Here is a 14015-nt window from a genome sequence, read left to right on the forward strand (position 1 = left end):
TAAGCCAAAGACTCGTGTGTTAAAGGAAATATTAATCAATTAAATAATCGTATCAACTTAAGACAATCTTCAAATTATAACGTTCATTTTTCACGTACTAACACATAAGCTGCTATCAAAGCGATAGTTTTAAATTTACTCTAGAAAGGGTTTCATGTCACGCATCGTGTAATTCGCTGTGTATTTTTTTTTTCTCCAAAGTTGTCTCGGAAGTGCGAAACACGTCACGTTTTATTGGTCGGTTAAGCCCGCGCGGACTCTCAGCACCGAGCTGGCGTTTCCGCTCGCTGGCCGCGCGTCTGTGTGAGGTATGGGGCTACGTCCGAGAGAGCGCGGTCAAATGGGGTCGGCCACCTGTTTCCCTGGGAGTTGTATTGGGCTTCTTTCCCACTGTTATTACGAACTGTGGCCCCGCTTCATACCGCTCCGCAGAGGAAGCCCATTGGTCTTCTTTATTTGTAATTCAACTGCCTCGCTTGAAGTGTTTCAGTGCTTACGGTATCGCAAGTGTTGGTGCGTTAAGCCTGATTCTGTCTAGCAAGTGACTCACCCTTGTCTTTCCGCACAGGGGACTGAATTTTTGCGCGTCGCTTCTCTATGGGTATTTAATCCTTTGCCGCATCAGTTTTACTGCGAACTGTGCGCTTCAGATAAAAATAATAGTGTTTGTAAAGGTCTGTAATTGAAATTAAACTAAGAAAAATAACCTGAGTAAATGTTGTTTATATTATTTAACATATATATATATTCTTATTGCTGGGAAGGCGGACCCCTATAATACGACCTTTTTCTATGACGTTTATACCTGAAATGAGAATTCAGACCTCTATATAATACGACCTTCTTCATCATTATATATTTAGTTCATGAGACAGATGTTTCGTTGTTAAAAGTGTTTTTTTATTTCGAGTGACCGCTTTCTATTTTCACTGCAATTCAATTTAAATCGTAATAAATGTACAGCTGCTGAATGGAGATAAAATTAAAATATATTAACTAGTTTTACTTCTACTTAAAATTTACTGTGAATAAACTTATATAACTTTAAAATATATAATAATATAATAAGTAGGCCTATAATATATTATCTAATATCTAAAAACTTACACATTTTAAAGATAAACATCTTAATTATTTTTCTACTTAAAATCGACTCTCAATAAATGAAGATATACAATAAGTATTTCATTTAATGCGTTTTTAATTACACAAATTAGGTAAGTATTATTAAATGAATATATAAAAAATATGTAAAATGTTATTAAATACAATGCATTAACTGATAAATAATGCAAATAATTCAAAATTCAAGGTAGTATTCACAGATATTCACCGTTGATCTCGCATTGTTGAGCCGTGCGCGCTCACCGCCCATCTATCGCAAAAACGGTTGAGCGCATGAAAAATGTTTCAAATAAAATTTGTCGAAACTTGTATGTTCTACAATTTTTATAATAGATGTTAACGTCATTGGAGCAATAGAAACAGAGATAATCGCGAAAACAAGCTTTTTTACCTTTGACCTTGAATAACTTACGACGCAGACACGAGCTATGAGAGACTTTTGAGACAGCTTTAAGAACACCAAAATGAAGGTACATACGAAAAAATTCAGCTTATTATCTCTCATTCCGAGGTTGGCCCTTTTTTGACGTGATAACGTCTTATAAATCTTAGAACGCCGGCTGCACGCACGAAAAATTGTCACGTTCCGCCTGAGGCTAGCGTGCAAGAACCGGCCAACCACCGTGCGAGAAAATCTTTTATAATATCAAACAGGTTAAGGCGGGCTTTTTAACTAATTGTTCGTGGTTATATTTAAAAAAAATATTTAAATAAAATTTGCAAAAACTGTAAATAATATTTGAAAATTAAAAAAGTATGCAATTTTTCATCAATGTTTTCTTATGACGTTATCACGTAAAATTATCGTCCGTAAACCGACTTTACAGACAATCCCCCCCTTTTTTTATGCTAAAGTGACTGGACTAAAACGATAGTGTGCCCTGGAGGTGGCTACTGAAACGTGTAGAAGTGTCTCCGGAAGACAGCGGCCAAGCGACTGGAAGGCCGGCGCCAGGGACGAGAGAACAACAAGTTGTTAGGCTCACACCTCATGAATACATCAGAACTCCACCTGGCAACTGGACCCGTTAGGGTGTACTCCTGGTTAGGATAAAAGATGGTTCTTTTACATGCAGGACACTGTTGCCAGTGTCTGACATGGGTTCCAAGAACCGGGAAATAGATTAGCCATTTCCATTCGCGGCATGACTGAGGGAACAACAGTGGATGTAGTGGGCGCCGGGGCGCTGGCACGCGGGCAGGTGGAGGCGGCCCCAGTAACTGTACAAGCACTGCCGGCGAGCAGGGATACTGTTAGGAGCGCGGCCCGCGTCCGGCCTGCTACAACCACTGGTCGCACTCAGGCCCGCGCGAGCCGCGTCACTGCGCGTGCGGCTTCAAACACTACTACACTCCTCTACACACGCGGTCATTTCACTCCAGGATGGACACACATTTCCTATGTGCGTGTGTGTGTGTAAATGTTCGTTTGTTCAAAATCTAAAATCTTCACAGATTTCTTTGAAATTATGACACAACGTTGCATTAGAATACGCGCGTGTTTTTATACACCTATGTCACACCTGTAACAGGTAAAAAGATAGATAAAATGTAGATAGGTAAAAACATAGATTTTTAATATTTTCATTGCTACAGAGTGACAAATAGAGATATAGAGATATTTAGATATAGGTATATAGAGGAGAGAGAAATGTAGAGGTAGATATAGATACATATAGTGATAGAGAGATAAGAAGAGAGAGATATATAAAGATATACATATATACATAGAGATATAGATAGTGAGTGAGATAGAAAATTAGAGGGATAATAGATGTTTTGTATGTGTGTAGATAGTTTATAAATTACAACAAAAAAAATTATTAGGGCATTGCAACGCATGCTGGGCATTAGCTAGTTATATATATATGTATATATATATATATATATATATAATGATTATTGGTCAATAACAAGATCACGTTCTTGGACAGCAAATTCTCATTGTTTTGTAACTGGCTCAGGGTCGTCCAGGGCGTGTCAAAAGCACTGAATCCAATCAACGTGAAGAAGATATGTGAGCGCTTCATGTCTACATACTTTGCCACCCAAATAGCCCGCATAATTATCTTTGCTCTACGAATGACAAACACCCAAAGATTATTTCGTAAATGCTTCGGGTAGCAAAGTGAACTTGAAACACATGAACATCTGCTTCACGTTGATGATTGTACTACAGAGCTATATGTAGGTGTTAGTGCCGGTTGTAACAAAAAAAATTTGTTGTCTGTAAAGTCGGTTTATGTACGATAGTTTAACGTGACAACGTCATAACAAAACATTGATGAAATTATTGCATACTTTTATGAATAAAATTGAATCATTTTTATTTCAATAATAAAAGAATAAATACTTGAAATTATACTAGTAATCAGATTTTTAAAATGCAAGAATAATTAACCTTTATGGCCGAAATTGTTGTTGTAATAAGCAATGAAAACCACATTAACTTTTCACTTCACTTAATAAACAGTCGACGAAACAGTTCACGTGTAGATGACTTGTAATTAATTTTAAAAACTGGCGTTTAGCTATAAAGTTTAAATATAATTATGAACAAGTTTTCATATAAATAAACTGTAATCAATTATCTATCATCAAGTATATGAATCACCATAATTTTTTAGTCAATTGTAACATAACCTATTATTACTGCACTCGCCGACAGCGTAACGGAACACAGCGTAACGTAATAATGATCGTAAAGGGACACAGCGTAACGGATCAATGAGCGTAACGGAACAATGTGCGTAACGGGACACTTTTTCGTGCGTGCAGCCGGCGTTCATCGATTTATTAGACATTGTCACGTCAAAAGAGAAGAATTAGTAATGGTTTCCTAATCAGTGTCACGTGTAACACGCTGATAATGTGTCCTTATTGACAAATGTGGATATAGTTAAGTTGAATCTGACCTGGTGCGGAATGAAACCGTGAAGTTAGCGTGGCCCTACATTCAAAAGAGACGCGCGAGGAAAGGGAAGGAAGCGAAGTGCGGTAACGGTAACAGTCCAGCGAACAGCTGATACTTGTCTATGTTCGATTTTGTGGATCCCAATATGGTGCCAGAAAATAGCACTTTTTTTATTTTTATTTTTTTTTTCTAGGTGAAAAGATAAGTCAGGAAAAATTGGCTTCTGGGAGAATAAACACACACCAAGGGTTTTGTGGAATGACGAGGGAGGGGGGTTATAAATACATCAGTCATCATACTAGGTGGTCTAGGCCTCTATTCATGCAATAAGCGGAAAACTTTATAGTATGAAAAAGTTTTTTTAGGGCATGGTTATTATTGTATTTTTCATCTCCGTTTCACAGTTACAATTGTCACCACAGTAGGAGGCATTAAATGTCAAGGGGATCTAATCCCCCCTGCCCCTCCTCCCAACTCCTTCCGAATATACACATATGCACATAGGCACGTCCACCATCGCAAAAACCCACGCCGGTAAAAATATTTTACCTTAAACTTACAAAAACACTTGCTACAAATTGTCCATGGATCTTCGTATATTTACAGATATCTTTTTAGTTTTACTGAAACATAGTTTACTAAAAAAAAATTTAAAAAAATGTTTCAAGCTGAAGCATTGCTCTTTTTCCATTCGAAAGTTAACACTGTTTGCGAAGGAAAGCAGAACTACCGGAATTTAATATCAGTGATCCTAAGATGCCCAGCTGGGAGAGAAGTGAGCGAATCAGGTATTGCCGATTAACAAGAGCAAAAAAAAAAATGTTTCTCATCTAGAAATCAGCCAACGGAAATATCAAACGTTGGCAGAGCAAACACGGGGCTTTGAACTTTAGCTTGACGCCAAACGAATTCCCAAATTTTTTTCCGGGGTCTCTAACCCTCACTAGAGACCGAAAAGGGGCGCGGCTTTCGTTGACTCATATGACAGACACCGTGGTCATCCATGCACTCGGGCAAATTAACACCTGCTCATTGACTACTGACTCCTGACGGCTGTTTTAACTGGGATGCCCGTGATTCGATGCTTGTTTTTGCTGAAGGGTTTTTCCATAGGCCCAGAGTCCCGTGGCCCGACCACTGAGGCAGTAGGAAAGGCACACGTGTTGATGTGGAGATGAACCCGCGGATGGTTCAGGTGCCTGGCGGCGGCGCGCTGGTGCGGGAGGTGGTGGTGGGGGGTGGCGGGAGGCGGCTGGCGGCGGCGGCCTGGATCCCCCGGCAGTGTGTGTCCGGAGCCCGACGAGACCAGCCGCTCCTCCTGCCCGCCCCTCGCCATGGATGTCCTCAGGCTCGCGGTGAGTGTCCGTCAGCCCTGCCTTCCAGGAGGTCACAGCCAGTGGCGCACCCGGGGGGGGGGGGGGGGTTTAAACCCACCTCCGAAAATGTGAAGGAAAAAATCTAGAATGGAAAAAGTAAAAACATTCCCAGTCCCAGCAAAATAGGTACGATGGTCAATGGGCAGCGCTCAATCTACCAAACTTTGTGAGATGTTTTCACGTCAGTGTATACATTATATTATGGTGTTAGTATTACATTTGTAGTCTGCTACCGTGAATTACTTTAATTTTTTTTTTTTTTGCAAATTAGTTTGTGTTATATAAAAACTAAGAATTGTTTGTGCGCTACGTTTATCTCAATTTTTGCATAATTTTGGACTTTTTAATGCATGCTATGATTCTCATGGTATTTAAATAATACTGATTTTGAGCGGACGAGACCCTGGGTTTGATAAAGGTATCTTTGTTTGATTCTTGTATAAAACAAAATTTATTACCGTACTAAAAATTATTCTTTTTTCTACCAGCAGTATATTCAATAATTAGATACAAAGCTTCTTAAATAGCACCAATTTTCACCTAGAAATCCAAATTTTCCCGGGAGATGACCCCCGGTTTTGAAACACCGGTGTTCCTTAAAAAAACAAACATCAACCCCCCCCCCCCCAAAAAAAAAAATTCCTCGGTGCGCCTCTGGTTACAGCGAGATGATTTCAGAAGGGTTAATGTGTATTCCTCAGTGGGCTAAAAGAATGTTTTTCCTCTCCATCACAGTCCGACATGCATCATACACAGAAGCCGCTGCATCTAAATTTTACGCCGGTTTGCACACGATATCTGTAAGCGTGTCTTGTTATACAAACTTGATTTGTGTGTTGCATTTATTTAATACCAGTAATTTATATATATATATATGTCTACGAATGGTTTTAAAGAAATACTCAAACATGTCATGTATGACAAAGTATTGAAGGTATTTAAATAAACACCAAAGTAATAAATTTTCAGTTTTCTATTTTCTAAAACAAAATCATCACTTAAATTTGTTTGTGTGTACATTCAAGTTTTAAAAGTCTGCTGCTTCCTGACATTGTATTTTTACATTCAGATTCCTTTTTAAAAGCCATTGTAAATAAAACATACTCATGAAATATTATATAACGGCACTGAAACTGTTTTGGGTTCAAGGGTTTTCCATTGGCTAAGGGTCCTCCAGATAAACTGTGTCTCAATCACCGAAGCAGCACAATGTTAAACGTTTTTGAAGTGAAACTTCTTTGGGCGCGATGGGAATAAATTTCAAGGCGGAATTTTAACGCAGCGTTTTCGTGAAACATTGTGAAACGTGTCTCACGCGAAAAGATGGAGAATAGGTTGCGGACGGTTCAGAGAACTAGCAGGGCCGTGATGCCTAGAGCGGGCTCCACGTGGCGGCGTGCGGCTCAGGTTGAACCCCGCCATGCTGCAGGGATAGGCGGGTCACGGCGGTAGGGACCCGCCTGCGTCTGACGCCACCCGACTTGCTGGCATCTAGTAAGGGAGTATCTGGGCAGAGGGCAACACAATGGGGTTTGAGATTATTTTGAAGTGAGTAATACTTTTTGTTAATTCATATTTGTTTAGAAAATTATCTTGTCGCTTTCTCTCTCTCCCCTTCTCCTGTTTTACCCCGTTTTACCACTTACGTATCGAGGTTTTAATTACCAAATAAGTATCACTTTTATCACGTGTACTGAGTTACACGAGCTCTTTTTTTTAACGGAGTAATATCTGCTGACGCATTGCATCCTAATTAGCATAGTTGCTTACGACTGGGACATTTTATGCAAATTTGGTTTTTATTGGGGTCACGTATTTTAGGGCGTTAAATAACCCATGAACCAATGATAGAAGCTTTTTAAATATACAATATTTCACATTATAATCTGCTGCCAAATAATAACGCGAAAATTTGCAGGTTTCTACCCATAGCTCGCAGATAAATTGTGGCACACCAGTGTTAGGGTAGTGGCCCCCACCACAAATGGACCCGCTATATTTTTAATCTGTGTTGTAATTTTCTTTCGCTATTTTAATGTTGTCCAAAAATTTTTTGTAGAATATACTCAAACGTCCTCTACGTTGGCTGCTCATTGGCCATCTACATGTGAGGCATGTTGATTTGGATGCGTGTGATTCGTAACTTCTGACTATTTCTCACTGGCTGAGTTCTTCAGATTTAAATGTTAACCCTTCCCAGATGCAGCAAAAAGGAAAGAGCGTTTCGATTCAAACCTACCACGAAATGAATGCTTGAAATTTCCCTGTCTCTAGTAATTGGTGAATACCGGAATAATTCACGAAGTTTTTCCATGGCGGGCAAAAATTCCAACCCGCATAAATTTTCACTGTGTCCGTTAACTGGCCCACACACAAAGCAGATTTCTAAACGTCTGTTACAAACCAGAAGCTTCAGAAGTGCCGCGTCACAGGCAACCAATACCAGCGCGTAGTCAGCAGCCAATGAGCAAACATCAGCCCGAGTGTACAGAAGAATGCGAAGTTGATCCTGTAGGTCACTGAACTGAGCCTATTAGGTATTACCAGTTCCCATTCTATAGAGTCCGGTAACAATCCGCATTTCTATTTCGCGCTAGGCTGGAGTCAAAACAATTTACTTTTGGTCTCTTTAGTGATTGTTCCACATTTAATGCTTTTGACTATGATTAGAGACCGGAAAATTTCGCGGGTTCAATGAACTTCAGGATAGACTCCAATATACTCTACACACTCGGAAAAATGCCAACTATACATTGGCTGCTGACTTGTGAGTCGTCTCGACTGGGTAACCTGTGATTCGACACATCTATGAATGAGGGTATCTAATTGGCCCTCAGACCTCCAGATTAACAGTGAACCAATGGTAGAAGCCGCATTAAAGTATAATTATTTGAATTTTAGCATAACACCAAATGAAACCGCGAATTTTTCAGGTCTCTAACTATGATCCATTGACGAACAATCAACCAAATAAATATCACAATCATGTGAAGCTCAGTTCATTGGGCATTAATTAAGCAAGTAGTACGTTATTTGCTCGAGTACAAGAGAATTGTTGAGTTAATCCTAGAGGTCATTGGTCCGCGTATTCTTCCAGTTCCTACCTCTTTATTGGTTAGTAGATGACCAATTAAGGTTACACTTCGCAATAGGCTAAAATTCAAGCAAAATTAACTTTGAGATGCTTCTAGCAAAAACATATTGAATGGAATCACGAAACACCAAATTCATACCTATCTCAAATAAGCAACCAATTAACCGGTGGAATTTTCCCGAGTATGAATAAGCAGGATTTAATATGGTTGGCTGTAATTTTTTAATCTAAATATGTACTGCACTGAGTTGTTTTTTTTTTGAGTGAGTCAGACATGTACTCATTAATAAAACTTTCTGGTTTACTGCGCTATTGTCACTCGCAAGTGCATGACCTGTATACAAATCATCCTAAACCGTTATTTATAACATGTCCATGTATAGCATGAAATATATGTATAGCACTTCCGAAAAAAAAAACTTACCGGTGACCCGATACAAACAGTCTTGAAGTATGGCGGATACATAGGGACTGGAAAAATTCGCTGATTCAATGACCTCCAGGATAGACTCCACGATCCTGTGCATACTCGGGCAAACTTCACCTGTTCTTTGGCTACTGACTTGTGAGGCGTCTCAATTGGGGGACTCGTGAATCTATATTGGTTTGCCTGAGGGTCTATAATTGGCCCACAGTCCCCCATATTAACAGTGAACCAATAGCAGAATTTGCATAAAAGTATAATTATTTGCATTTTAGCATATCGCGAAATGAATCCGCGAATTTTTCCGGTCTCTGCGGATACGATACAGGATAAAGGTTCCTACAACCATACATTTTTATCGGTGTGCAACGTTCGCCCACTGCTACCACCGCATAAGTTAACAAACAAGGAGATTTGTGTGTGAATACGTTCTTCGTCCTTCTCCTTTTCCACCATACATCCTCTGTAATAGAGAGTTCACTGTTTAGTAACTTTTTCCCTTTTGGAAATTAAGTTCATTGGTTCATTTATATCTCGATCAAGAAGCATATGAGCACATCAGCCGAGAACAAGTATTCTAAGTACAAGATTACACGGCACAGCTAAATTATTTTTAATGAATGTGTTTTGGCAGCCATATTTAAAAACATTTCCTTTAACGCAAAAAAATAATTGTTGAGTTCCACGGGAATCAACTGTTTACAGCTCGAATTGTTCGCAATGATAATGTTTATATTTCGGTGTTTGTCAGGATGCATCTTAGTTTCATGCTTAAAGCTACCATGCCACATAATTATTTTGCATTTTCATTCACTTACACCTGTTTTTTTTTATGACTCATGTTTAGTCATCCATGGTCTGTTGACGTTAAACCAGTCAATCGGAAGCAAGTTTAGAATATATGTCGTTGTGAAGTACCTACTTGCGTAATATGATTGGTTTGAATGAGAAATAATCCCAACTGTGACATTACTGATTCAAGCATGTTCACTCTGACATTTTTTTTTTTTGTAAATTGAACAGAAATATTCCTATAGAATTACAGGTTGTTATAATTTGTACATTTACATGAAAACAATTGTATCAGTACACAATAATGTTTGCAGTAATACTGGGTTAAGATAATTTTCTTACCTGGGCATTTATGCTTTGTGTTGTTCCAGTATCTCTAATAGTTAGTTATTTGTAAACCGTTCCCTGAATAGCTTTCCAGAGTTCCATTATTGAATATTCTATTACCTTTCCCGTGGTTTAAAAGAAAATTATTCTTGCATGAAACATCAATCAATGTATAAAATAATGCACAAATTTCTGTAAGAAATACTTAGTGTTATCTCGAAAAAACTTAATTCACATACACAAAAACACCATAGTAATGTGTTGTTTAAATATACAATATTTTCTTGTAGTGTTACAAACTGTTTATTGGCAACTGGTTTCCAAATGAATATTTTTTGACGTGACGTCTAATAAATCGATGAACGCCGGCTGCACGCACGAAAAAGTGTCCCTTTACGCACATTCTTCCGTTACGCTGTGTCCCGTTACGCTCATTGTACGCTTGCGTCGCATCTATCTCTCTTCCACTCGATTGGCATATGCGTCCGAGGAGAAGAAAGACAGCGGCAGTACACAACTTACATCTACACGTGAACTGTTTCGTCGACTGTTTATAAAGTGAAGTGAAAAGTTAATGTGGTTTTCATTGCTTATTACAACAACAATTTCGGTAATAAAGGTTAATTATTCTTGCATTTTAAAGATCTGATTACTTGTATAATTTCAAGTATTTATTCTTTTATTATTAAAATAAAAATGATTCAATTTTATTCATAAAAGTATGCAATCATTTCATCAATGTTTTGTTACGACGTTGTCACGTTAAACTATCGTCCGTAAACCGACTTTACAGACAAACCAATTTTTTTTCTTCTGTGTTGTAAAGACATCGTGCAAAGTGCAGCGCGGCCGGAGCCTGACCCCCGCTCGCCCGCGCGGCCGGGAGTCACGTGACTTCCCCCGCCGCGGCGGGTTCGCCGGCTCCGAGGCGCGGGCCAACGGGAACGGAGTCGCAACCTGTTGGCCGAGTGGCGACGAGTGTAGCGGAGGGAAGCGCTCCTAACGGCACCCGTGATCCCTGCTGGCGACCCGGCGCCCGATGAAGAAGACGGGTTGTTACGGCGCGCCGAAGCGCAGCGACTCTTAGGCCTCTGTCTGACGAGCGACCTGGGTGGCGCCACCTACATTCTCGCCACTCGCTGTGCGACCCGAGTGGCTGGCCAGTTGAAGAATAGACACCGAGGATTAGTTGTACATATGCATTTGGCTAGCAAGAAAAAGAAAAAAGGCGATATTGGGTACATCCAATGATAATTAGTACTACTTACCAAATTCGTTTTTCTCTTCATTCGACGCCGCTTCATTGTTAATCATAAACATGTTAATTAACTCTTCCCATGCTTTCTTCTTTTTGTCCCTACTCGAATATTCCGATGTACCAGCATCCCAAATAGCTGGGCGGAGTTGTACTTCGTGAATAAATGCCTCAACGTCGAGGTCCATAGTGAAGTGGTCGCTTCTCAGTGGTGTCGTGTGACAGGCTGCACTGACTGGGTGGCCGCCGCTTACAAGTGGCGTCCGGGTAGCGGACGGTCGACAGTCGCGAGCCACTTGATAGGTGGTACGACCCCGTCTGGCAGGTCCGTTCAAATATTGTTGTCGACTGGGTGGCGCCACCCAGGTCGCTCGTCTGACAGAGGCCTTAGACCCGTCGCACCTGGCACGGATATCCAGGAACAATACCACTGTCGTGTCTGCTGCTCCCACAATGCACGGGAACGTAACAAACGGCAACCAAGGATACTAAATATTATTTTTTTTTAATATATTATGTTTCGATATCATGTTACAGGCCGCATTCACACGTATGATCAAAATAAAAACAAAGTTATAATATAACACCAGATATTCTTGTACGTGAAACAATATTTAACGTATTTATAACATAAACAAACATGGCTACCATCGGAACAAAATACTCTGCTTCTAGTTGTCGCACGGAGCGACGTGAAAGGAGGAGCTCAGCATCGCTGAGATAATCCATGTGGGTCCGACTACGTCTGCGTGCTGTTGTGTAAACTATTGTTCCGTGAGATCCGTCTCCGTTTCCGTGATCCGTCTCCGTTTCCGTGTCACTGTAGAACGGGCCTGAAAGCTGAACCACGCACGGAACGCTACAGCCTGCACGCAACCAACACAAGAAAGTCACAGTCGTTTATAAAGCACGTTAAGTCGCACGACGTCGCTAACCCTATAACTAGGGACCGGAACAATTCGCTGGTTCATTTTGTGTTAAGCTAAAATTCAAATAATTATACCATAGTGCTGCTTCTGCCATTGGTCCACTGTTAATCTGGAGGACTGAGGGCCAATTAGAGACCCTCACTCATTGAAGTGTCGAATCACAGGCCACCCAGTCGAGACGACTTACAAGTGAGCAGCCAATGAACAGTTGGCATTTGCCCGAGTGTGTAGAGGATATTGGAGTCTATCCTGGAGGTAGGTCATTGAAGCCGCGAAATTTTTCCGGTCTCTACCTATAACTTAAAAAAATGTAAAACCGTATAAAACATATATTTACCCCAGTCTTCTTTTAATAACTCAAACTTTATCACTTTATCAGTGATTGGTTTTAAAATATGTAATTATTTTCCATCACTGTGAGGAAGTTTAGCAAGTGTAAACATGATGTTTAAAGGAAAAGAAGGCTGAGTTTTTGAAAGTCTTCGTGGCCGTCGAAAACGCAAGCCAAAACGCAAGAAAGTTGCGTTGCAGAATTGTGCTTTGCGCAGTTTACAAACCGGTACTTTGAATGTTATTTCTGAACATGTGGTGTGTTGCGTGCTGCCCTCTGGAGAGTGCGTGCCTCACTTCCCCGCAACTCTCCTCCAGCAGCCTGCTGCCGCTGCGTGAGGCACATGTCGCGTGCTGCTCTCGTCCCAGAGTTCAGGGTTCAGCCTCCGTGGTATCGATCTTCCGATGTTTCCCGAGATCACTTCAGGCATACGTTGGGATGGTTTTTACTGAAGGCCATGACCGATTCATTTCCCAATGATCCGTGAGTACAGACAATTTTTTTTTCTATACGTAACTATTTTAAGCACTCTGTTTAAAGGTGTGACAAACTTCAGGGAATTTATTCCATTAGCACAACGTAACATTGATTGCAAAAATGTCTGTGGTAGTTACTTCTGCCAGGTTTATTTTTCTTGTAGTTTTCTAACGCTCATCATTTCCCCGTTATTCTCACGCATAGATTAAAAAAAAATAATGATTATATGAACAACAGAAGGCTTTTCTTTTTGGTACCATGTATCTGTTTCTGAAACAAAATAATTTTATTAAAAGTTCAATTTATTTCCGGTGTGAAGACTCGTTTATTACAGAAATGCCTGCAGTCATGTCTCTGCTTGCTTTACTTACTGCAGTTGAACCGTGGATGCAACCAAGCAGGAGTAACGAAAATACTCCTCCATTCATCCGTTCCGTTGTTGCTTTCATTGTTTTATTTCGCTTTGGCCAAGAATGAAGAATGTGGAAGCTTGCAACCGTCAGGCATTATTTGCGAAAAAAATATGAACTCCCATTAGACTACAACAAGGTATCTCCTTTGCTATTGTCTGCGAGAAGTCGTTACTTTATTCTACCGGAACATTCAGGACGCGTTTGCTTCCGCACTGAACTACTGCAACAAACAATCCACTTGCAGCTACACATCTATTAGTAGACGAGCCCGTGGGAGATCGACCTTCACCCATCTGATAACCAGATGAGACCTATTTTTTATGAAATAGTTTTGATTTATAAACACGCCTATGATAGCTTGCCTATCAAAAAGTGTTCATGGCTATTTTTAATTAAATTAATTTTAATCAATTTTTTTTTCATCACCTTCACTCTTATGATAACCAAACCAATTTATTCTCAACAGATAGTTTTTAACATAGAGAATATGCCTTGGTAAGCTTGCCTACTGATTTTTGTTCATAGCTATCTGGCAAGCAGGTATGAACAGGTAAGTCA

At 40.0% G+C, this 14015-nt stretch overlaps 1 protein-coding gene across 1 annotated transcript in view; it reads left to right on the forward strand.

Moving 5' to 3' along the window:
• The first annotated feature begins 5347 nt into the window (after positions 1 to 5347).
• LOC134541672 (uncharacterized) overlaps positions 5348 to 14015 on the forward strand; it is an 88926-nt gene continuing 80258 nt past the window's right edge. Inside the window, exon 1 of the mRNA XM_063385287.1 lies at positions 5348 to 5394. Coding sequence (XP_063241357.1) covers positions 5374 to 5394 — 21 coding nt within the window. The 5' untranslated portion in view covers positions 5348 to 5373. The remainder of the gene's footprint in view (positions 5395 to 14015) is intronic.

This window comes from Bacillus rossius, assembly GCF_032445375.1.
Source record: "Bacillus rossius redtenbacheri isolate Brsri chromosome 4 unlocalized genomic scaffold, Brsri_v3 Brsri_v3_scf4_1, whole genome shotgun sequence".
Classification (NCBI taxonomy): domain Eukaryota; kingdom Metazoa; phylum Arthropoda; class Insecta; order Phasmatodea; family Bacillidae; genus Bacillus; species Bacillus rossius.